Consider the following 25,803-nt stretch of genomic DNA (forward strand, 5'->3'; position numbering starts at 1 on the left):
GTTCCAATGCAGTTTCTGTGCAACATCAACTGAACCCTATACTTTATAAAAATAAAAAAAAATTAACTCATACTAGTTCAGCTTCTCAATATCACAGAGTTTGTAAAATGATAACTTTTACAGCTAATTGATGTGGAGAGGATGATGATACACCCGATCGACGTCTTTGCGCCATTATGATACTAGCTAATTAATGTAAACCCTAGAATCCTTCACTGATGGCTCACGAACACTCCTGGTTTTTAATTGAACTGAAATGCTAGATGCCGCTTGAGAAAAACTCGAACTGATGGCTCACGAACACTAAACTAGGGTTTCACAAGACGGAGTTGTGTCACGAAGGAGGGAGGTACCCTAATGATCGATTTTATTTTTTTAAAATCAAAGTTATTTAAAAATATGGTTCGGATGCCTGGGAAATGATGACTGATCAGAGGAGTTGGCGGGAGGGTTATATTCGGTAATACACATCACTTATCTGCGCCTTTTGGTAAATACAAAACCATGATGCGCTTTTTGGTAAATACATTAAACCTAGTACGCCTTTTGGTAATTACCGATAATAAAACGTTCAAGTTGTCATAGGAATGTTCAGTTGGATAAATTTATTATAATAAAATAAGAGATTAATTCTCAATAGATACGTGACCTAAGAAAAACCTCTTGATCCCTCAATCTTAAATAATAAATCTCCATCCATTTACTATCTCTACAATGCCTTGAACACTTTTTGTTCTAAGAACAATTCAATATTGCTAAATATAGTCAATGGGATTAATCCAAATGGATTTGCAAACGCCATAGACACCGAGAGATGCTGTATTTTGGGAGGCAATAAATGATGCAAAATATTTTTGATATTAATCATCGCTGCACATTAATTAAACATGGCCTTACACAGCACCACTGCTCCATTAATTATAATTGCGCTCCATTAATTATAATTGCATTTTGGATTTTGCAATTTCAGATAGCAAAGAAAAAAAAAATTTAGTGTGTCCAAACATATCTCCTTACCACCTGCACTACTGACTAGTAATCATCCATGATTTACCTCTTCTATATTAACTAAGGAACAGATTGACAGAGACACTAGGACGAGTGAATCGTCTTTTTCCACATAATTGCATTTTGGATTTTGCAATTTCAGATAACAAAGGAAAAAAAAAACTCTTCCAGGACTACAAACTGCTTCACGTCTATCTTTACATTTTCCATAAACTACATCACCCGTGGTGATACTGAATCATGTATAATTCAAATAAACAATGAAAAGGTGACCTAGTGCTGGCTCCTAGTATCTCAGTGAAGCGAAGGCTGCCTAACATAGCCATGCCTCTACAACTTGCTTTATATTTCAAATGAACAATAGCCATCAAAGTGATCACTCATTTACAGCTATCTGTACCTCCATGCCAAAATCTTTCAAACATTGAACCTGTTTCGAATAGTTATCTGCAAGACTGTCATACCTATTCATTTTCTCCACCGCTTCCGTCTTAAGGAAGACATAGCACTTAAACCAGAGTTGGTATGACCATAAGAACGCAAACTAATATTTTCATCAAGCACTGAATGAATTTGAGGATCCAACTCTTTGTTGGTGTCGTCTTTCTCAAAATTATCCAAGCCAATATTTTCAGGATCTTCAGAGTTCTTAGCAAGCTCCAAATCTCTGATGTTAGTTATAGCTGACTGAGTTGCAACAACTCTTTCATTATTCTCATCAATGCAGAAACCACCACCACTAAGCAAATACTCTCCACAAGATGCTTCCTCCAGAGCATGCTTGAGGTCATAGCTAGCATCTCCATGCCTATCTTCAAAATGAATCTCTGTTGAACCATGTGTTTGGTTGGCAGCAATCTGGTCCATATTATCTTTTCCATCATTCTCATCAACACAAAACCCACCGCCTGAGAAAAGATGCTCTCGGGAAGGGCAATCCTCTGAAAATGAACATGTTCCTTTGTCAATATTGGCAGAATGCCCAATTCTATGCGCACTGTCATTATCACTTCGGTCCTGCTCTCTTGCAACTTCTTGCAGCTCACTACTATACTGGTTTGAAGTCCTACCATTTTCATCGGCTCCAAAATCTTCTGCATATTTAACTTGTTTCAGCAGCCTGCTGGACTGGAACAATCATAAGTGCATGAGAACAAATTAGAGATTGTGTTTAGCAGACTACATCCGGTAAGAAAATTACCAAAAGTGACAATGATATCACTCTAGAGTGTAAAATTTTAAAAATCATGATATATTGAAATATACTAACCACATCGTGGACCACCATATCCATGTACTATATTGGCAGATAAACATAATCAAAATTCAAGCGCTCAATTAACATACAGTTTTGCTATGTGTGTGACAAGACAACAGATATGTGATGTTCTGGAAGAATTAACATATGCGCTGCTCAAAATCTTGAAGTCCTTAATCTTTTGAGGGAGAAGAAAATGCAAAAGTAGTTCATCCAAATGAATTAAAATTTCAGAAAATGCACATAATGAGTTAATGAGATAGGTAAGAGTTAAGTTAGACACAAAATAAGAGATACAATTGTCTAATAAGTATGCTAACTGAAGCAACAATCAGTGTTTCTACAAACAACTGGAAGATCAAGTCAATCATTTTAAGACAGCCAAACTCCATGCACCAGATTTGGTTCTGAAACTCAACAATAAAAAGTCACATAATACTACCGATGATTCAAAGAAGAATACATGTGCATAGTAACAACAGCCATATTTGATTCTGATACTTGAAAAAATATATATATAAAAAGAAATATACTATCAATGAGTTAAAGAACAGAAGACTGCATCGGTGTAATAGCACGAAAGTGAGGAAAATGAACTTACTCTACGCAATTCTAAAATTGCTCTGGGCACTTCAGCTTGATTTCCCACTTGAATATCAGCAATAGAATCATTATTTTTTCCATTATTACTACATTCAGAGTCAGACTTCAGCACACTCTTTCTTCGACTGCTATCCCTCCCCCTTCCCCTTCCCCTTCCCCTTCCCCTTCCCCTTCCTCTTCCCTCTTTCCCAGTCTTATTCACACTCAAAAAATTATTATCAACTACTTTACATTGTTCAGAATTCAGTGAATCTTCAACCACAGCATCTGGATCCACAATCTCTTTTCCAGATTCCTGTGCTATTGATTGTTTTCGAGTTTTCCTTCTTTTGAAGTTATGACCAGAAGAATTCTCAGGTATATGTTCCTGTGATACTTTTGCTATTTTTCTACTAGAACTGGGTGCCTCTTTAACAAGATCATCAGTCAACTCAGGTGACAAGTTGTCTGTCATTCCTTTCAAAGCCTTCTTAATTCGCTGGCTACGTATTTTTGCAAACCTTTCATTGAATGTGTAGAATGCTTCCAGCCGCAATTGCGTCTACATTGAATAACAAAAAAGTGAAAGATGGATTAGGAATTTCTGGGTAAATACTAAAGCAGAATTATAGAAGATACAGAAATCAACAACCAGCGAATGTGTTTTATTAATTTGTAAATATAGTGATTGATTTAGCTTAATGCTGTAAATCTATCCCAAAAGGATACTAAGGCATTTGGAATTACTAGGAAGTACAATTAATTTATAACAATCAGAACATCAGAAAATGATGGGATTAAATAAAATTATAATAATGTAAAAGGAAGAAAAAAAAAGTAAAACACTTGCAACCAACATATGTAAGGTTGCTGAAACTGGTAAAATGTAGAAGCAGCAGCAAAAGGAAAGGCAGCAGAAAATAATAGAGTTTTTTTCTGAAAAAAAAACAAGAAAGCTTTACTATGATAGAAGCAGAATATTGAGAATCTATAAGGCAACTTCACCTTGAATAGAAGTAAAATGGTACAAAAGAATAAAGAATAACAATGATTAACCTAAGAAGGAAACAGTGACAAACCTCATGCTTGTTGTACTCCTTCAGAACTGGTACAAGTAACTCATCAGCCTTCTGATTAGTCCACCCAAACTTTTCCCAACACAACCTGCAAATGTATGTATTAGGGGAAAATGAAAACATTCAAGGAGAAGGTGAAAAATGCATCTAAATAATTTGTTTACATCTTTCCAACAGTATTCATTAATATATATATATATCATGTTGATAAAATGTCCATGTTAAGCTATATCTTTAAAAATACATATATTTCTCATTGAGACAGGTCAGCTACATAGATCTTAGCCCTCCAATTTACTCTGTGGAAGTCTATATCAATATTATTATTCAATACTCAAATCACGAGTTATCTTAGTTATTTGCAACAAAATCAACCTAGTAATGAAAATAGTGATTATTGTCAGATTATACAACAATTTAAAAACTACAAGACTGAGCATCAACTTACTTGCGAAGTAAAGGCAAATCTGGCTTTCCCCACATGAAAGGTTCAGTTGATTCATCAATTTGAGGTGATGTATATGCATTAATAACTGCATCACTAGGAAATGATGGAGAAATATGCCAATTCTTGCTCACATTTCTCTGGATGCCAAAGTAAACTGTTTGAGAAAATTAAAACAGAACCATACAAGTTAAAAGGATAGAGTATTCAAACTGACATGCTTATCCATAAAGATGTCTTTGACGGCCCCATTGCCAGAAGGGTTCTTGATTGCATCACCCTCAACACTCTCTTTCATTAGATTTGCGTCATTGTTTTCTTTTGAGGATTCCTTTTTTGACTTCTTACCAGTTCCAAGTTCATCAAATATATTTGGATCAGGAGACTCAACCCATTCCCTAAATTTATGGAGGCCATCTTTCTCAGGAAATGCATGCACAACTTCAATGGCATTGACAATGCCAATTCCACTGCACTAGAAAAAACTGGAGGATTTAAATATATCATCAACCAATAAGCTTGTTCAGTAAACTATATAAAAACACATTTTGGTATTACAAGAGCATCTAGATATTAAGATGTGTGAATCTTCTAAAAAGCTAATGATTGTTAGATTTCAACAAAAAAAAGAATGAATCCTGTGTTTAACTGACTAGGAGTCAAAATGTGCAAACTTGAGAATGTACATATACATTGGTTCATGTGAGCACTTACAGGTTGAGATGAAAGAGAAATTTAAGAAACTATCCAATACATGACCATGATGCCATCTGATTTTTGATAGAAAAATTAACATTTTGAGTTTCTCAATCCTCTTCTTCCAATATCCAAGGGTTGGCAGAAATCAGTAAGTTCAATAAATGTTGTAGGTCTAATTTGGGAGTTTGTTAGAGTTTTTTTAAAAGGGGGGGGGGGTCATTGATTTTTTGGGATAGAACAGTAATATTTTTACAGAGAACTGTAAAAAGGGATTGAGTTGTTCTCCGTGCTGGATCTGCATTAGTTTCAGTTTCAAAGCCTACTTGTCCAGCTCACAATGCCGATGTGCATTTCCTCGAAAAATTGTGTTCTTCCTTACCATGTCCTCTGTCATCCAAAACAAAACCATGAATTATAATTATTTGTAGAGTGTTTGACTAGACAAGATCTTGCTATGACTCCATCCATATTAAACCTACAAGTCAAACTTGATGGAATGACTCATATTCTGCTACTTCTTACATAAGACCTAAAACAATATTGTTGAATTGCCTGAGGTTGATCAACAATACATTCTCTGCGAATAGTTACTATCTCATTGCTCACTATCATTTGTAATATGTATAGAGCTAAGCATTAAAGGCACAAAAACATTTTTGCAATAAGATATAGAGAAGACAGTAGTATCCTGTTCATTTGAACTAAAATCAGGCCAATAGTAAGTGTTAGCATAGTGAGTCATTGACAGTTTCAAACTTCTAATTTCTGATAAGGTGTGGTTGAAATGAACTCATTCCAAAAAATTACCAAAATTCCTTCTACCAATTTACACTTTGGCACACATCAGTGAGGATTAGAAATAATGCTTGTAATATTTTTTTGTAGTTGTTTCTTTAAAATTCTAATTTAATTTATTATTTAATTGTAGATCTTTTTTTTTAAAAAAAAAAAAACCAAGTGAAACAAAATATGGGAGTAAAGATTACATATATTGAAGTTAAAACAAGTAACAAAATCATGTTTAATTCAATTATCTAATTTATCTAATTGATATAGTGAGAGGATTTTACGAATAATACTCTTCTAAATTCATCTTGACATACTTTAAGTCTTTAACATATGTTGAAGTATGTATTGGTATGACATAATATAATAAAATTTTAATTCAATTTACTTTTTAATTATTATAGTCTTATTTTTAGAAGAAATAAACTGAGATGGCATCAAAGAAATAAAATCCATTGAAATTCATCTCAATAGGCTCTCATATGAGCGCGCCAAGTGTGCCAATAAAATCCATTGAAATTCATCTCAATAGGCTCTCATATGAGCGCGCCAAGTGTTGGCACACGTGGTGCTAAAAACCTACCATTCTAGATGGCAACAAAAAGTGTGTGGCAGGGACAAAACTATAACATCGTACTTTAGCATTGCATCACTCAATCTTAAAATTCATATCCTCACCTATATACTGATTCTCTATAAGGACTTTTTAGATCTTTAATTTGGCTTATATTTACAGTCCAATTCAGGAAAAAAAACTAATTTTGATATCCATTTTAGATATTTATACTTTATTTCCAATAATGCATTGTTGCAGACACTTAAAAAATTTTCTCACTCAGGCACAGCAATGATATAGGGAGACTATTCGAAATCCTAAGGAAATTCTTAATGCATAATTCAGGGCTGCAAGTGGTAGCAATTTGATGGGAGAATAATAAAAAATATTGAAAGATTCAAAGATATTCACCGTGGAAAAGTTGAATAATCAATAACAACTCCCTTAAAAGATGTTAATTGTCATACAGAACAAAGTTAACCAATTTAATTACTTTTCCTAGAAATATGAAGCAAAGGGGAAACTCCACCCATTGGCCAGATAAATTCAAAAGCCTAAAATGGGAAGTGAAAAAACAATTCTTAATTCAATTAAATGAAGTGTGGTATTATTCTATTCATGTTATATGCAGGACTCGAGAGTTGAAATATTCATATATCATTTATTTTATTCGAGGTATGCTTAAAATAGCAAATATCCATACACCATATAATAGAATAATGAATATAAAATCTAATACATTTACTCAAAATAAATAAATTTGAATTTTAATGAACATTGCTCATCTACCACAGGAAAATAAATTACAGACTCATAATATTTGAGATTCTTAACAAAATCTTTCAATCAATACTGATACATGAGAATTGACAGAATTATTCAATCTGCCATAGCTTATTAATCTTCATTTTGCAGGAATTTTCTTGATCGATGTAAAAGTAGGCAAACATAATGAACAAATCTGTGATACACGCAAAGTAAACATACCACTTCACTATTGCGCTTACCTGACTCCTTCTGTATAATCACTTCCAAGAAGCATTGCCATACGGATCAAATTTTCTCGATTTAATCCAAGCTCAGATTCAATGTCCTGATATAATAGGAAAAAGAAAAAAGCTCAAAAATGACAATCGAATGGCAAGAAATCATGCTTGCAGAAAACTGACTATAATAAAACTAATATAAAAACAAATTTAGGTCCACATACATACAATGGAATCTAAATTAAGAATTTGTAAAGTGGATTTTAATCATGGATCCAAGTGTACAAAGCAATACAGGACAGCACAATATAAAGGTAAGCTCATGACAATTTCTGTTGTTGACGTGTGACATGGGTTGGGCCATATGGTATAAAGTAGAACTTCATCTACCAAATCCATGCAAGGCAGTTTGAACTCAAAACTTAGCTCTCTTTTTCCTCAAAACATTGTGGTTATACATTAGGGCTAAAAAACTCAGAAAAATTAGGGGTATACATTTTTATTACAATATTTAAGATTTAAGAATGGAGGCACCACTCAATTTCATAGGTTAAAGAAACAGACCTTCATGAAATACGTCTCAACATACTTCCTATCATCAAATATGTTCTTGAAGACACTTCGAGCCCCAAACAAGAAGACATCAGAATCATCAGTTACAACACCATCAACAAGCTTTGTCATTTCCATATAAGCACATTGAGCTTCAGCTTCTGTAGGTGCAATTATGTAAGGCAATCCAAACATTTGTAATAGTTCCTGCATTTTTCCAGAAAAGAGATCAGAGATGTAAAAAAGAAACAGAAACTTATGCGAAAAAAAACCTTACACTCCAAATAATTTCTTAAATCTTTATTATTCCTTGCACCACTCCCTCACAGTTGGATGAAAGCCATAAATTAGTATGCAAAATCTCTAATGCTGTAAAAGATGGTGATTTCATTTTCAATAGGCAGGTGTCGATCGGATGAAACGATTAACTAGTATACACCATGATAACAAATTATCATGGAGCCAACGTTGCAGCTTTTATGTTTCTAAAATAATAAAGATGAAGTACAAAATTATTGATTTCTAGGAAAATATTGACAGTTCATTTATTGATCAGTTCTTTAAAATTGCTTCATTCAGTACTGTTGAGCCATTACTTCCATAAGAAAATAGGGAACATATTATAATCTCTGAATGGAAATAGCAGAAACTAAGAATTTAGTAACTCTATTTAATATTAAAGCTTCCACCTGAGACATTAAAAAAGAGATTGAAGAAAACACCTGACACTCAGCGAACATCTCATTGTTCACAGATTCGGCATTGCGCTCAAGAATCCTTTGCTCATTACCAAGATCTGCACGTTCTTGTCTAAGTAGTGAAATTTCATTGTCCAGACTAGCTTCAGATACTTCTATTGGATAACTAAGAGTACTTTCCATGCTTTGGTCTACCATAAAATTAGAAGCAATATTAGTTTTCTCAATAACTTGATGTTGCTCTATGCCAGCATTAGCCACCAATTCCTCCATAATTTCAGAAAATGAATTATTGTTCCCTGCTCCAGAAGACTGATCCAATCCACAACTATTCCGACCATCAGGAATAGAGAGACCAAGAACCATTATAGAGTTATTATCCATGGCCTTTGAATTGGTATTAGAATTAACATTACAAGATCCCTCCATGGGTTTAGTCAAATAAGAATGATTTTGGAGTTCATCAGAAGGTTTGCATGGTGAAGTATTGTTTGCCTGTGATGTCATTATGTTATCATCCTCTTTTTTGCTGGAATTATCCAACTTTTCATCATTATGCAATAAGCTAGCTCCAGAATTAGAGTCTAGGCAAACAGATGTTATCAGATTCTGTGAAATTTCAGCATCAAAGCCCCGGTCTGTGAATGAACTTGCTAAATCTTTATTTACTAAAGAAACAGTTGGGGAATTGTGATCTTTAAAATCTTCCAGACTTCTCCTTATTGCTTCTTGCATATCAGCTTCCTCCTCGAGCAATCCTTTTGAAACATGTTTTTCAGATTCACCTTGGCAATGAAAAGTTTCTTGAGGCTCATGACAAACACCTTCAGCCCAATCCATGTCAGCTTCTTCACATGGGTTCTCAGCTAAAGTAGATTTGCTTGCGCAATAGTCAGCTTTTGGACTTCCATTTATCTCCTCTGCTAAACTGTTTGGATTTTCGCTAACCGCCTCAACCAGACCCTCACTCCAGATGGAATCAGACTCAGAATCATTTGTAATTTTGTCTGAATGAACACCTTCTGATGGCATGTTAGATGTTTGACCTCCAGACACTAACTGCATGAAGAAGTCATCATTCATCCCATTATCATCATCTAAGAAGGATATCTCAATTGCACTTTCACATCCATGGATAGTCTCTTTGTTATGAATTTTCTTATCTGTTCCTTCACTACTTACAAATGTGTCTGTAAGTTGAACATTTTCAGAATGACTTTCGGATTCAACTTCTTTTGGGGTGTAGGAAGTCACTGGATCAATGCAGTTATCTCTCTTTCTTTTCTCCTGCTCATACTCTTCCATCAAATCCAAATTCCTCTGCAAATCACGAGTCATACGAATTCCCAATCCTCTCACTCTGCTAACTCGAAGGTGCCCTTTCTCATCAAGATATGTCTCAACATCAGGACCAAAATCTTTTGCACTTCCATCTACAGAAACATCTTTTAGCAATTTAGACTGACTAGCGAGGAAGCTCGACTTTGTTGAGGTGCTTGGCTTGGCCAAGGCCTGATGATCCTGATTTCCACTATTAGCAATTCCTCTGGATGTAAGCATCCTAAAATAGAAAGATACTAATTTCATTGGCAAATGCTTAAATATAAAATTCAAACTATAAATATTAACAGCTAACTAGCATACTAAGCATCATAAGACAGAGAACAATCAATCCTTTTAAACTGATGGGAGTAAAACATAAATATAACTAGCCATTGAAATGTCATTCCGTGCCAGGAGGCACAGACGATTTTTACTATTCCGCTTAGGGCTGTAAATGAACCAAATGTTCATGAACAAACTTGGTGTCCGACTTGGCAGATTAATTAAACAAATAAGTTTGAACAGCTCGTTAAACTAAACAAACAAGCTTGAACACATATGTATTCAGCTTGTTAACGTTCGTAAACAACGTTCGTGAACAATATTCATGAACCATATTCATTAATAAAACTCTTTTCAATATGATAAATAAACAATAAAATAACATAAAATAAACAGATAAGTTTGAATCGTCAAGCTCAATAACCAATCAAACAATTAAAAGTTTCAACCAATTAAACAACTAAAAATTTCAAACAATCAAACATGCTGGAATTGAGAGCTCGATAATATATAAACGAGCCAAACTCGAATCAAGCTCAAGCCAAGCTTGAATTGAGAGCTCGATAGCCCCTAGGGCGTAGCGCAGACGGTGGGCGCATGATATCTCTGGCGTAATAAACAGGGGTCGATTCTCAAGAACTGACGACCTGGGATTTACCCCGTCATGCCTGTGTACCTGCATGAACCTCCCTCCATATCCGTGGGGTCGGCACTAGGGGGGCCGCTAAGGTAGCGGATCTACCTTTGAATTGAGAGCTCGATAACATCTCAACAAACCAAGCTCAAGCTCATAAAAAATAAACCAAGTCAAGCTTGAACAATCATATCAAAAGCTTGGTTTATTTTAAGCTCGGCTCGGCTTAATTATCTTATCAAACAAGCTTGAACACCCCAAAGTTCGGCTCGGCTCGTTTACAGCCCTAGTTCCGCTGGGGAAGTGAAACTGGCACCCTACACGCTCCACCAACGTCGGAGGCGACAGAGGCGTCATTACGCGACACTTCCAGCGGAGCCGGAAGCGTAGCTGGATGCTTCCGGCGCCACTGGAAGCGTCGTCGGAGGTGTGCAGGGAACCGAATGGGGCACAGGCGTGCGTCGCAGACATGTACTGTGCAAAATTAATATCTTAATTTAAATAATTAAACAATTCCCACTTAAGTGTGATATTTTGAAGAAGCTTTCATAAACTCTAATTAAATTATCTCAATAAAATATAAAAAATTAATAAATTTTATTAAATGTTATTCTGAAATTATTTTTACTGTTTTGAATTTTATTTAAAAATTCTAAGTTTTTTTATAAAAATTCTAATAAATTAAATTTATATTCTAAAAAAAAAAAAAGGATAGCCCGATGCAGGAAGCTCCCACCATGCGGAGTCCGGGAAAGGATCCATTGTACATAGTCTTATCCTGCTTTTTGCAAGAGGGTGTTTCCAGGATTCGAACCCGTGACCTTTTGGTCACAAAACAATAACTTTACCGTTGCGCCAAGGCTCCCCTTCAAATTAAATTTATATTCTGATATATTTTAATTATTTTGTATTATTTTTATTGTTTTAATATTTAATTGATATTTTAATATTTAAAATATATATTATTTAAATTAATAATTACTTAAATGAATAAATAATTAATTTATATAATTATTATATATAAAATAGTATCTTTGTATTAATTTATATAATTATGATTATTTAATCTAGGTTGGAGAACTATAGAGGTTACATAAGCAAAATGTTACAAGAACCAATATTTTCATCTGATTCACGTCACTCCTTTTAGTATTAGCAAGGTAACAAATTATGATGTATTAATTTTAATTCAAATTATTGATAGATCAATTTTCTTTACAGAAAATAATATTTAATTATTTTTTCTAACAATATTAAGTTGTTTAATAATGGAGAACTTATATAAAATCAATATACAACTTATTTTTAAATTATACGCAATAAATATATTTATCTAATAATTACTATATATAAATAAAAAAAATACCGAAACTGCATCGGCACGGCATGATATAATACCGAAACTGTATTGTTCCGGTCTAGGACCGAAACCTCAGCACGGATTGACATTTTAAACCTTGAATATAACATTTGTCAATTGAGTCAAAAACTAAATCCCAAAATATGCATATCATATGTTCACAGTATAGACTTTCACAGCAATAAAGAATTTAGAGGGGCAACACAAAATCTTACTGTTTATCACCAGTAAATGATGACGAAAAGATAAACTCCCTGTTCGCTTCAGAAGCAATCCTTGAAGTTTGCACACCAGCTACACCTCTACCAGCTGCACGTTTCTGTATTTCATCTATCTCCCTCCTAAAAGTAATAGTTTTAAGATATGATTGTATTTGCAGCTCAGAAAATTTAGTAGGGGCCTGAAAACAAAATTGTTTCTCAGCACACAGCACAAACCTATTCATCCTGTTGGTTATAAACATAAAGTGGCAAAATGACTACCTAAATTGTGAAGATTAACAAAAGACAATATATTGTTGCAGTTTAAGATGTATTAAACAAACATTTCAAATCTGATGGATATAATAGTCGTTTTTACATTTACAAGTCTCACTCAGCTGTAGCTGTTTCAACAAGAAACAACAGAAACTACTTTCAGTAAAATAGAATAAAAAAGAAAAAGAAGATAGATTTTTTCCTTCTACAAGCACGAGGAGAGCTTTTTCTTTTCACTTAGTGCCAGAATATTAGCCATTATTAGTCATGTGGATTTAGTCATACATTAGATGTTTCAGGGTTAGGGTCTAAGTTGAGACATACATATACTTCCAATGGTATAGGGTTAAAGTCTATGCTGAGACCAACATATATTCTGCAATGGCCATTCAACATTCAAATTTTCCAAACATTATATATATCATGTCACCCCCTATTAAGGTTAGGGTTTTCCAAAGGGGTATTTGCCACTCTCCCTTATTTTTCTCAATCCTTCCTCTCATCCCTTTTCCCTTGTCCATGCAAAGTGAATTGTCCTACTCTGCTTGTGTCACTGGCTGCAGACTTTGGCTAGATACCGTGCAACCTTAAAAGTTCATGTGTAGTACAGTGTAGTACATTCTGGAACATGTGTAGTACAACTAGTATATCCTAGTAAGTGATATCTAGTACATTCCAGAACATGTATAGTACAAGTGCCCAGGTGGCTGAGTCCTTTGTGCTTGGGTATAGCCGCAAATTGTAAAACTTGCATCACAACCACCTCCATCACTTTCATCCTCTCGCCAAAACACCTTCTATGCAACATTAGGACCTTCCTTGTGTGTCCTTCTCCATGCAAACCAATTGATGAGTGCCCTCGTGCCTCTTCTCTTGCCATGTAGATCTCATGTCCTTGCACAGTATGAGCAACACATCCACACACGACAATGAGCCAGTGTTGATGCCTGGTAATGGTCATATGTCCTCTCTGCTACATCTGGCTATCTTGTGGCACATGCATCCACAGCACCAATGCCATTGCTTATTGTAGTGCTGCCAGGTGTGGGTGTAACTGTGCAAGGTGTGCAGGCAGTTCCCTGTCTCCACTTGTAAGGCTGATGTGCCTCCCACTACCTAAAATGCCTACATCCATTCTGCCTCATTCGGACAAACCTCCATGTGAATAAGCTACAGATTGAAGGCTGTTCTTTTTTCATAAAAGCTCCCTTTCTCTGCTACGGGTCTCCACTAATTCCAGCCGCTCCAGTGCCTTAGTTTCCTTCTTAACCAAAGCAATGATTCATCTTCTTCTCCAACCTCTCATCTTCTGCTTACAGGCCTCTCATCTTTTATAACCTCTTCCTTGCTAGCACCGGATCAACAGTGCAGACTCCTTGAACCTCGTCTTCTTCAAGTCACATTGTGAAAGGGAGTCCTTAGACAGTAGTCTCCCTTAAGACACTCATGACTCTGTTCTCCAACTTCCTCTGCCTCAACCTTCTCAAGTTGCTTCCAGCACTTGGGCACCTTATTTACTTATTGTATTTCTTCTTTCAGCATATTATATTCTATCAAGTGAAGACTTGAACCCAAAAAATGTCCTCTTCAATTTGTTACTCCCAACGAAGGGTCAACAGTGTTATCCATCTCCAATGAAGACCTGCACAGAAATACATCCTGTTCTAAATTTACTGCTTCCAGCAAAAGGTCGAGATTGCTATCCATTGCTCTGACAAGTAGAGCCATCAACTCATCACGCTGGCCCGTCCCACCAAACAATTTAAGTGGATTGCGTTGAAATTTAACCAACCCATCATTTGGCAGGCCTAAACAGGCCAGCCTGCTCGGGTAGTGGGTCAAGGCAGGCCTGCCCGTGGCGGGCTCAGGTTAGCTCGCTTCAATGGACTCATGTAGCGGCTAACCCGCTTAGTCTGCAACCCAATCTTTTTATTTTTTATTTTTTGGTGGGCTCGTGGGCTGGCCCACCTATCCTGCAACCCAGCTTGAGTTGGGAATTTCCCAAACGGGCCGGCCCGCCGGATGATGGGTTTTTGACGAACCAGCCATCAAACAACTCTACTTCCAAGAGCTTCGGTTCTTTCATTTTCCATTAGTCCATTGTGTCCTATATTGTATGTGTCTATTGAAGGAGAAATTCACTCTCAAGAGATAATGTACTCAGCTATGACCAATCATTGGCTATATGTCCTATTAACTCCTTAGGTTTGTTATCACTTACGTGGAAGTATTACATTTTAGTTTTATTATAGTCATGTATCAGCCTTATAGTTTACCTAACAAGATTTTATGTGTATATTTGTGGTCCATCTAGAGGAGTATTGAGAGTATCAGGTATTATTAGTCATGTGAGTTTAGTCCCACATTAGATGTTATAGAGTCAGAATCTAAGTTGAAGCTTACATATACATCGCAATTATTTCGTAATGGTTAGCTCATATTGTAGGAAATGCAATATTCCCTTTCTCCAATAATAACAGTGAGTTCCATTTTGAAACAAATGTGTTAATATAACAACATGAAGGTATGAAAGTTCATTGACTGAATGCCATGATAGAAGAAAAGCAAAGTTTCAGCAGAGGTCTTATCATGGTTAATCATGGGTCAAGGAATTTCAATGTTGAAAATTCAAAGAACTTTTAGCAAAATTTAATAATCTTAAACTGGGAAAGTGCAGAGATAATGAAGTTATTAGGTAGAGATAAATTGGTGTAAGAATAACCAAAATCACCATAAGAGTCCTGAACCTTTTTAATCTTCTGATATTTCTGCCTGTTCTCAGCCATGATTCTCTCCCTCATCTACACAAGCATATGTAATGGCAACAGATGAAATAAGCAAACATCAAAGTGGATTCATACAAACAAGTTCATTAAATTATCACTACCTGAACAAGAAGATCAAGTTGCATTGATGGAGGCAATGAGGCTAAAACTGCTGGATCCAATTGAATATTGTCTATAGGCTGCCATTACCAATTATTTGTGATAAGTTTCGTGTTACAAGACATGTGGAGGATCATTAAGTAAAACAAATCTTAGAAGCTCTCTTTAATACCTTCTGAAATGAAATGTATTCAAAGGATAGAGAAGAATAATATAGCAGTATATTTTAGAATGAGTATCTATCAAATCTCCCTCTTTTGAAAAGAAACAATTCCAAGTACTATGATTTTCCTTTTCATAATTCCCTACAAAGTAAAAATTGTCATATGCACCATAATCTTGTATTGTCATCCTCCATTGTCATTCACCATTTTTTCCTGAGAACTGCAATGCTAATGCCTTAAAGTTTGCAATAACAAAATAAAGCATCCAGCATGGTTATTTTTCTTTTTAGCATGAAGAAGGGTTATGTTTAATCATGCAATACCCAAATGCTATGAGGACTAGCATCCTAAATATTCTAACCAACCTTCAAATAGATTCTTGTCGATTTGTAAATTAGAAACTGTGTACTACTCATTGGCAGGATAAAACCTAAATAGAATTTTTGTAAGTTATCTTAACAAAAATTTGAATGAGCCATCTCAATGGTGTATCTTATCCAATACATTATTTCAATCCACATATCTAGCCATCTTATAAGAACGAAGCAACTAAACAAAATTGATTCAAGATAAGATTTGAACTCCTTACACATGCCCCTTTACTGACACAGCTCTAAGCATGTAAGAAGACAGAACAATGATCCCTCAATTGCTAAAGATACAACTCCAGCATTGTCAGTTATGTTCCATTTATGCATCTGCAGTTTTAAGTTGTGTACCAGAAGGCCAAAAAATAACTGTAATTTTGTTGTAGTGCAGTGTTATTGGTGAACACACTAAAATATATGATGGTATAGTCATTTAGAAAGTAAATCATAACAGCCTTAAGCAACAAACTAGAACTGTTGTATTGGTCTTTTTCCAAAGCAATACTGGAACTGCTATATTGGTCTTTTCCTTTCATCTTCCTTTTTTTTTTTAACTTTCCCCTTTTGATTTAATGAAGTTTATCTTTGAATTTCAATTGATAGTTCTGCTCATGCTGCCAGTATTTATTGGAATTCAAAGTTTGTATCGAATAAAGGCTAAGTTTTGGTTTATTCTAGAAAAGGCTACTGAAAAGATACTTCTCTTTACAATAGGATTAGAATGATAGCCTAGTTTGCGAAACTGATTTCTCAAATCTTATTTAGAATTTTCAAGAACCAAGCAATTTGCAGAAACAAATTTCCAAACCCCAACCTCAAATTTTCTAAGATGGTTTTTTTTTATAGGATAGATCTTGTATCATTTATTCAACAATCATGATTTACAATAGTCAATTTGTTCAAACGTATTGAGAATGATGTATCAGTATTTCTGGTGAATTCTAGGAAATGTAGAAAGTACCAACATATGTTTTTATACCAAAAAAACAAAAAGTAAACAAAACAGTACTGTGCAAATTACAAATATGTAAGTGCACAAAACAAAATAGTGAGTGAGAATGCATTTGACGAAAACTCACAAAAATCATTTCTTCACTTTCATAATCATCATCATCTCCCTCTTTACCCTGACCACCTTCAGAATGCTTAAGCACATTAGTAGAGACATCCATATCTTCCTCAGCGGCAAGAGATGCAGCCAGTCTTAGAAAGAGCACCGTGTAAAGGAGAAATTAATTAGTAACATGAAGAAAGAACAAAGAAAATTTTCTATGGCAAAAAAAAAAAATCACAGGAAAGTGTAAAAACTCTCGAAAATGCTCTCACAATTCATCAAGGTTTTCCTGGGAAGAGACCCCAGAACCTTTGTCACCACTAGGTCTGATTCCACTTGGCTCAGTCCCAATTTCACTATCCGAATCCAACACCCTTTTGCCTTTTGAGTCATTATCATTATTCGGCTTTTCCTTAGCTTCTCCCCTCTGCTGCTTAATCTCCGCTGCCAATTCTTCTAGTCTCTTTGCCTTGAGCTACAAAAGCCAGCACGCTTAATCAGATAAGAAAGGACAGAAAAAAGGAAGAGAGATATAGAAAAAGGTAGGAAGGGAAGACACATGATTGAGGAGGAGCTTCTCAGCGGTCTTGCGGATCTTAGCGCGGGCGTTATCACGGTGGCGTCTGCGCGCAGCGACAGTGCGGCGCTTGAGGGCGGGGGTGGCTCCGTCGAAGACGAAAACAGGCTTTGTCCGGAGGAAGAGGAGCTTGCAGATCCTGCGGAAGAAGCCGAGGATGTGAGCGTTGCGGACCATCTCCCCCTTTTCGTCCCGCATCGCCTTCATGAACTGGACCATCCATATGCTGGCGTCTGGGAAGAGGAAGAGGCAATCAATCAGGGGGAGAGGAAGAGGAGGAAAGAAAATTAGGGAAGTGGCCGGATACCGATGGCGAGCTTCTTTCCGGCTAGGGTTTCGACGGAGACGCGGCGGCCGACGGGAGCGAGTAGCTCCCACAGCCCTTGCACTCCCATAAACTATGAGCTGCGCTTGATGATGTTTGTGCAGTCTCCGTTGCCGTTCCCGTTAACTTTGGAATTTTCTTCTGCTCTTCCTTCGATCATTATCTTGCCGCGGCAAGTTACGTTGGCAGTTTGGGTCGGTGGAGATGGAGAGAGAAAGGGAACTTTCTCGGTTTCTCTCTGTTTTATAAGAAAATTTCATTTTACGCCTATAATTCTTTGACCTTTTTAAAAATGCCCTCGTAGTTTCTAAATCTCCATTTTAACTCCTGCCTAAGGATAGAGGTCGCTCGATTTTGTAGATTTTGGCTATCTTGACCGGGGAAGAAGGAAACCTCGAGGCAACATACCAGGTAAAATTATATACAATACATTAACTTATGTATTTATCAATTTGAATTTTGATGAAACTCCCTCTAATACGATGGTAAAAAATAAATATATTCGTTCCCAGCGTCTCCATCAATCCGTCTCATGATCAACACGGAAGAAGTAAATCACTGACGACTACTAACCTTTAAAATAATGACTAACACATAAGGGAGACATTTACCTCGACTTTATCGAGATTCGAACTCCAGACCTTATGATGACATGTACTAATCACTAGACTCATCTGATAGGACTAAAACTCCCTCTGATATGGACAATTATGAGGGGATCATGATGGTACCATATTTTTTAACTCCTTTTCAGAAATCTTGCACTGACCGGAGTGTTTCATGGTCGTCTGTTTTTTACTAGCTTTACAAAAATTGACATTTCTCCAATCATTACATTTTGGATCTATAATAATAGGAATATAAATTTATAGAAATTTTTCCTCCAAATGGGACACGTAACTAAAGGATACTGGGTTCATGGGATGACCGCTGCGAGCGCTTCTCGATTTATCTTGATGACTGATGAAAATTTTTCATGTCGGATCGATCACTTCAGACTCGACGTTATCCAACCTGATTAATCATTTTTTTTATAATAATAAGGATATAAATGAGTCAAACTAAATCAAACTTTGAATTGTTCAAATTTATTTGATAAATTAACTATGTCAAATTTAATTAAGCCAAGTCAAACTAAAATCAATTAAATCATTGAAATAATTATTTAAACTTAACTCTCTTTTTTTTTTTTGTGAACTTGAATCTAGCTCAAATTTGACTTAATTAAGTATATAAATTAAAAGAGATAAATAGTGATTGTTCTTAAAAATACAAACTCATATAATTTTTGTTACCACACTAGTAAGATCATGAAAAAAAAAGTTAGTATAATAGAAAACTAAATAAATAAATAAATAAAATTATATATCACAATCACTAACACGCCTATCTAACCTATGATTTATCCGTGTTTCATCTGAAATTTTATTATTTAATATGTGATAAACAAATATAATTATAATTTGATAAATACAAAATACATACTTAGAGAATTAGTCAAAAATTATCAAAAATAAATAGATTATGGAAATACTTTGATAAAAATAAATAAATAATTTAAAATTCATTTTCAGCTTTAGCAAATTAATTTTAATATCTTTCTTAAAAAAAAGGATTTTAAGTAAACTAAGAACAGAAGTCAAAAAATTTTCACAAGCGAACTCAATCGATGTCAAAAACTCTGAGAAAAAAAAAAGTTTCATATCGATTGATTTAGCAAAATCGATCGAGCAAAGAACTTCAACGACTCAAACGAAGAATTCGACTTCCTTCTACGCATCGGTAAGGCTGAAGGAGTCGGCAATGGCGTGGAATTCCCGCTCCACCTCAGGCCATTCCGCCTCCGGCGCCTGCGCATTGAGAGTGAACAGCTTCCCGCCTCTGGCGCAACAGACGGCGACGTTGCGCCGGCGGAACGACGGCGCCTCCACGCGGAATTCCAACTTGTAGTAGTTGACTTTCTTGGAAGCATCCGCCCTCACCGACGCATCCACGAGAGCAGCATTCACGTCTGTTCTTTTTCTCGACCCGGCGATCCTCCTCAGCACCGTCTCGCCCACTTCCTTTGGGCTGCCGAAGTCCTCGATTCTGCAAAAAAAAATCAATTTTGAAATGGAGGAGGAGGAGAGGGAGGAGGAGATGAGCAGGGCATACGCAAAGTCGCGGGGGACGGTGGAGACGATGACGCTGACGTTGAGCTCGCCGGTGGATCCCGGCGGCCCGAAGGCGGCCACCGGCTCGCTCATCGGTCGGGTGGGCTGTCGACCGTTGTTTAAAGGCGGAGGATCCAGCGACCTCTCGGACTCTGCTTTTTCTATTGCTCTGTAGAGAAGCGTTTGGTCTCCCACCCAAGTTTCTGGATATATAAACTCTGATAAAGATTGAATTTTTGTTAGAAATTCCGCTTCGATTCGAGGCTGTAATTAGCGATTGAATCGGATCGAATTGGTCGATACCGAAGCCGTGGGTGGAGTCGAGGCAGCGAGTGAATCCCTCGACGGGGTAGAGGACGTCGAGGCGCAGGGAGCGGCCGAGCTCCGGCGAGAGACCGAGGAGGAAGCTGGTGAGGCCACCGAAGTTGGCGCCGAGGGCGACTAGGGAGGCGGAGCTGATGCCGGCGAGGAGACGGCGGCGGAAGAACGCAGCAGCGAGGGCAGCGAACTCCCCGGCGGGTGAGTCGGGGCGACCGCCGGCGGAGCAGCGGATGCGGGGGAGGAGGAGGGAGGGACGGGGTAGAACTCCGGCGCGCAAGGCCATTGAGATTAGGTTGGCAATTGGATGGCTGCGAGAGTTTCAGTTCATATTTATTTTTGTGAATAATAATAATAATAATAATAATATATTTTGTTGAATTCACGTGTAAAAACATTAGTTCTTAAATTTCCCACTACTTTGGTGGATCGAAGTCTATTTCATTCTTTAATTCCGCACTGTCGGTGCGTGTAAAAACCAATCTCTGGTTTTTTTTCGTACGAAAGTGCTGTGAATGTTAATAAAAATAAAATTAAAAAAAATCTATGATGTTACCTTTGGTTAAATAATTAGAATAATTATGAGTATGAGTCTAGTAGTAAAATAAAATTTACTTAGATATATGATTTGACTGATTCTCATAAATATAAAAATTATTTTTAAATTATGTTAGAAAATTGATTTGATGAGACATGACTATTTTGTAAGTAGATCGTCATAAATCAATTTTTTGAGTGAATGAAAAAATTAATGTCTAATGAAAAGTTACTCTTATATGATCGGATGAAAATTTGATTCGCATACGAATTAGATTTATGGATGAATACTAACTAGAGTATGTGAAACCATTGATGAGTATGAAATTATAATTAATTTTATTGATTAAATTATTATGATATTAATTAATTGAATAATTAATATTTATAATAGATTAAATAAATAGTTAATCATATTAATTAATTAAATTAATTAATTATAATAAAAAGGCTTAAGTGAATCCTTTTACCTTTGGGAAAAAACTTTTTATCTCTTAGCGGTAACCTTTCATCCCTATAAAATAAATCTTATTTCTTCCAATCAAAACACTCAATTTTCAAGTTGTGAATTCTCTTTGGGTTTTCTTCTCTCTCTCCTTTCTTAAGAGTTTCAAGACTTCGAAAGTTCGACAGAGCTCGAAATTTGGAGTCCTATTTCGAAACACAAGTCGTTGTATTTTGAGAGACGATTGTCAATAAAACGTAAGCACCTGGGCGGGGCAATATCGTCTTAAAAAAAGAATGTCTAGCCTTCACCTCTACCTTAATACTCTTATCCTTAGAGATAAGTTTACCCAAAGGGGTTGTGTCGATATCCAAAGGGATAACTTGATGACCGACGAGATTAGGTCGGTAACGACGATACCAAGAAGAGTATGTCTCTTACCCGAAGTGATACTTCGATAACCAAAAAGAGGATAAATAGGACAAATTCCACATCGCCATACCGAGCTCCACCGGTTAGAGTCATCGACTCATCGTCAAGATGACTAATTAGGCCCAACTATTGGATCTCAACACCAAAAATCTACATACCCATATTTTTCTTAAAGAAAAATATCTAACAATCTTAAGATGATATTTGCGGTCATGATGACAGTGGGTCTCACTCCTACTAGAGAAAAATTGGAAAAATTATCAGTAATCCTCTTCAAGTGATGATAGTAAAAGACACTGTATTACTTAAAAAAATATATATCTTTTTTAAGGTTACTATCAAAAGATATCCTAGCACATCTAAAAGTGAACCTTAAGAGATGGGAGAATTACTCGCATGGAAGAATAGAATTTTCCTATATGAGAACTATGCCTTAAAAGGATGGGCAATAAAATTATATCATGGGTATAATGTAACAGTGATGGTCAAGGCTTTGTGGGGGTCATTTGACTAAAGTCATAAAATTGAGGATAGTGTGTTTAAACTATCCAAAAAGAGGGTTAATAAAAGTCTTCAGATAGAAAATCAAGCCCACTTAGTAAAAATCTAGACTTGAGTCTAACTCGATAAAAAAATTGAGTCATTAAAAGGATTGCATTACATGTGTTGCAAGTGACTAAAAATTGAGTCAAATGTCTCATGAAGAATAAATGCAATTATGGTCAGCACTTTAATCAAACGACTATAGCTATGGCTCAATAAGATTGGAAGACCAAGGAATGTATACTTCTTGAGTTGAGTATCTTTCGAAGAGTAATACAATATTTGCCAGCACTTCAATCAGACAACCACAGCTTTAGCTTAATGAGATTGGAAGACCAAGGGATGTATACTTCTTAAGTTGAGTATCACTCGAAGAATACTACAATCTTGGTTAGCACTCTAATCAGACAACTACAGCTTTAGCTCAATGAGATTGGAAGATCAAGGGATGCATACTTCTTGAGTCGAGTATCTCTTGAAGAGTAATACAATCTTGGTTAGTACTCCAATCAGACAACCACAGCTTTGGTTCGATAAGATTGGAAGACTAAGGGATGTTTACTTCTTGAGTCGAGTATCTCTCGAAGAGTAATATAATCTTGGTCAGGACTCCAATCAAACGACCGTAGGTTTAGCTCAATGAGATTGGAAGACTAAGGGATGTATACTTCTTGAGTTGAGCATCTCTCGAAGAGTAATACTGGTCAACACTCCAATCAGATGATCGCAGTTTTGGCTTGATGAGATTGGAAGACCAAGGGATGTATACTTCTTAAGTCGAGTATCTCTCGAAGAGTAATACAATCTTAGTCAGCACTCCAATCAGACGACCGTAGTTTGACTCAATGAGATTGGAAAATCAAGGGATGTATACTTCTTGAGTCGAGTATCTCTCGAAGAGTAATACAATCCTGGTCAGCATTCCAATCAAATGACCGCGGTTTTGCCTTAATGAGATTGGAAGACCAAGGGATGTATGCTTCTTGAGTCAAGTATCTCTCTAAGAGTAATATAATCCTGGTCAACACTCTAATTAGACGATCATAGCTCTAGTTGAGTGAAATTGGAAGACCAAATGATGCATAATTTCTAGACTGAGTACTTCTTTTACAATAACTGTAATCATGATCATCATCCTGATTAGACAACTATAGTTTTAACTCGGTGAAATCAGAAGATTGGGGTTATAGAGACTTACTCTTAAGCAAGATTGAGGCCCTTGAAGAGTTTTATAAAACACTAGAAATATGATTAGAAAAATCAACCAAACAAGATCATCCATGTTGATTGAGGGAGAGAATATAGGATATTTCTCAAGGAATATTTCTTAAGGAAGAGCAACATTCTAATAATTGACTATATCTCATTTATCTCAATTCAACAATGGTGACTTAAACATTAAGGTAATGATAAAAATTATGTTGATAAGTTTTGGATTTATCCTGAAAATTGTGGGAGAAATTGTCCTCTCGGTAAACCACAAGCCCTAGTGAGGTAGAAATGAAAATCTCTATAAGGCATTGAAAGATCACGAACCTTCTAATGTGGGGGTTAGCCACTGTGCCAATATATATGCTATATTATGATATCTAAGAAATTATGAGAAGGGCACTAGTGTAAAATGGTAAGTTTTGAAATGACTTAATATCATTAAAGCAATAGATCTCTAGTGGTAAAATCTTCATTGAATATGGAGGATTGTGCGAATCCACTAAGCCTATCAAAAGATCAATTATACTGCATATTTAGGGGAGTGAGTCTAAAACTCAATATTTAAATCGAGTAGTGGTAACCCAACCATGTTGACTGAATATCTCAAGATCATAGTTCAAAAGGATAACTAAGCTACAAGATTCGAGACACCTAGGAGTAATTACTCCAACTCATTCGTGGAGACAAAAGGTGCAACATGTGAAATGAGTAAAGGATGAACAAAAGTTTTTAATGATTTCTATATTATACCGTAAAGGGCATAATAGGGTATTGCAGGCTTAATAGGAGATCACCTATATAAGTGTGAAGACGGACCGCTTCAATGAAACACTTATGAATTCCAAGTTTTATCCATGGCCAAAACGGATACAATAGAGAACTAGTAAAAGCATAGGGGCTATTGTGTGGATATGATGGTCTTGGTTTACAACAACGGCTGAACAATTCAAGACATAGTTCATTGGGCAACCAAGTAAATCTAATCATATTCAACTATGGAAGGTTTAAAATCACAAGCTATCTTTCTTGATGCAATAGTCTTCCAATGAAACTTTTGTTTGAGACTTGAAACTTATTCATAATTTCTATTCATATAGGGGATTGTTGGAAAATTGATTTGGTGACCAATAGGGATAAGAAGACTATTTCGCGAGTAGACCATCGTAAACTAATTTCTCGAATGAATGATAAATTAATGTCTAATATAATGAAGGGTTGGTCTGATATGGTCGGATGAAAATTTGATTCACATATGAGTTAGATTCATGGATGAAGGCTAACTCGAGTATGTAGAACTATTGAGAGGTATAAAATTATAATTAATTTCATTGATTAATTTATTGATTGATTAAAAGATTAATCATTGTGATATTAATTAATTGATTAATTAATATTTAAAATAAATTAAGTAAATAGTTAATTATATTAACCAATTAAATTAATTAATCATCACGAAAATATTTAAGTAAAAAAGTTTAAGGGAAAAGACACATCTCATATCTCTTCACCTCTTGGAAGAAACATTTTACCTCTTGGGAGTAATCTTTCACCCCTATAAAATAAACCTCATTCCTTCCACTCTAAACACTCAATTCTCAAATAGTGAATTCTCCTCTTGGGTTATCTTCTCTCTTTCCACTCTTAAGAGTTTCAAGATTTCGAAAGTTCGATAGGACTCAAAATTTAGAATGCTCCTATTTCGAGATGCGAGTCGTTATATCTTAGGAGACAAATGCCAATAAACTGTAAGTACCTGAGTGGGGCAATATCATCTTAAGGAAAGAAGACTTGGCCTTCACCTCGACCTTACTATTCTTATCCTTAGGGATAAGTTTACCCAAAGGGGTCGTACCAATATCTGAAAGAATAACTCGACAACCGACGAGATTAGATCGGTAACAATGATACGAAGAAGGGTATGTCGCTTACCCAAGGGATATTTCGATAACTGAAAGGGGATTGTCGAGAGTATAAATAGGACAGAGTCCACATCGTCATACCGAGCTCCACCGGTTAGAGTTATCGACTCATCGCCGAGATAATTAATCGGGCCCTACTGTTGTATCTCA

The 25,803-nt window shown here is 35.9% G+C and overlaps 2 protein-coding genes across 2 annotated transcripts; both read right to left on the minus strand.

The window, feature by feature from the left end:
• Nucleotides 1-1,111: 1,111 nt before the first annotated feature.
• LOC121981355 (DNA repair protein UVH3-like) lies at nucleotides 1,112-18,311 on the minus strand. Its single transcript, XM_042533822.1, has 15 exons — nucleotides 18,077-18,311; nucleotides 17,752-18,002; nucleotides 17,465-17,667; nucleotides 17,218-17,341; nucleotides 15,609-15,686; nucleotides 15,469-15,522; nucleotides 12,461-12,645; nucleotides 8,671-10,207; nucleotides 7,961-8,155; nucleotides 7,418-7,503; nucleotides 4,587-4,839; nucleotides 4,373-4,509; nucleotides 3,928-4,012; nucleotides 2,868-3,410; nucleotides 1,112-2,136 (listed from the first exon to the last, which is right to left on the minus strand). The coding sequence occupies exons 1-15, from the start codon at nucleotides 18,162-18,164 to the stop codon at nucleotides 1,477-1,479; spliced, it is 4,479 nt and encodes a 1,492-aa protein (XP_042389756.1). The 5' UTR covers nucleotides 18,165-18,311; the 3' UTR covers nucleotides 1,112-1,476.
• Nucleotides 18,312-19,776: 1,465 nt separating this feature from the next.
• LOC121981356 (psbP domain-containing protein 7, chloroplastic-like) lies at nucleotides 19,777-20,860 on the minus strand. The gene is made up of 3 exons (XM_042533823.1): nucleotides 20,551-20,860; nucleotides 20,249-20,465; nucleotides 19,777-20,182 (listed from the first exon to the last, which is right to left on the minus strand). Exons 1-3 carry the CDS (start codon nucleotides 20,849-20,851, stop codon nucleotides 19,867-19,869), a joined length of 834 nt encoding a protein of 277 aa, XP_042389757.1. The 5' UTR covers nucleotides 20,852-20,860; the 3' UTR covers nucleotides 19,777-19,866.
• Nucleotides 20,861-25,803: the final 4,943 nt, after the last annotated feature.

The sequence above is a fragment of the Zingiber officinale genome, chromosome 5A (genome assembly GCF_018446385.1).
Source record: "Zingiber officinale cultivar Zhangliang chromosome 5A, Zo_v1.1, whole genome shotgun sequence".
NCBI classification, from domain to species: domain Eukaryota; kingdom Viridiplantae; phylum Streptophyta; class Magnoliopsida; order Zingiberales; family Zingiberaceae; genus Zingiber; species Zingiber officinale.

Excerpts from the sequence above, each read along its gene's own strand:
- LOC121981355 (XM_042533822.1), bottom strand. The coding sequence starts at position 18,164 with ATGGGAGTGCAAGGGCTGTGGGAGCTACTCGCTCCCGTCGGCCGCCGC. Across the intron at positions 18,003-18,076 it reads CGGAAAGAAGCTCGCCATCG|ACGCCAGCATATGGATGGTC; the intron begins GTATCCGGCCAC and ends TCCTCTTCCCAG. Across the intron at positions 17,342-17,464 it reads CAGGAAAACCTTGATGAATT|ACTGGCTGCATCTCTTGCCG; the intron begins GTGAGAGCATTT and ends GCTCTTTCTAAG.
- LOC121981356 (XM_042533823.1), bottom strand. The coding sequence starts at position 20,851 with ATGGCCTTGCGCGCCGGAGTTCTACCCCGTCCCTCCCTCCTCCTCCCC. Across the intron at positions 20,466-20,550 it reads CGACTCCACCCACGGCTTCG|AGTTTATATATCCAGAAACT; the intron begins GTATCGACCAAT and ends AATCTTTATCAG. Across the intron at positions 20,183-20,248 it reads ACCGTCCCCCGCGACTTTGC|AATCGAGGACTTCGGCAGCC; the intron begins GTATGCCCTGCT and ends TTTTTTTTGCAG.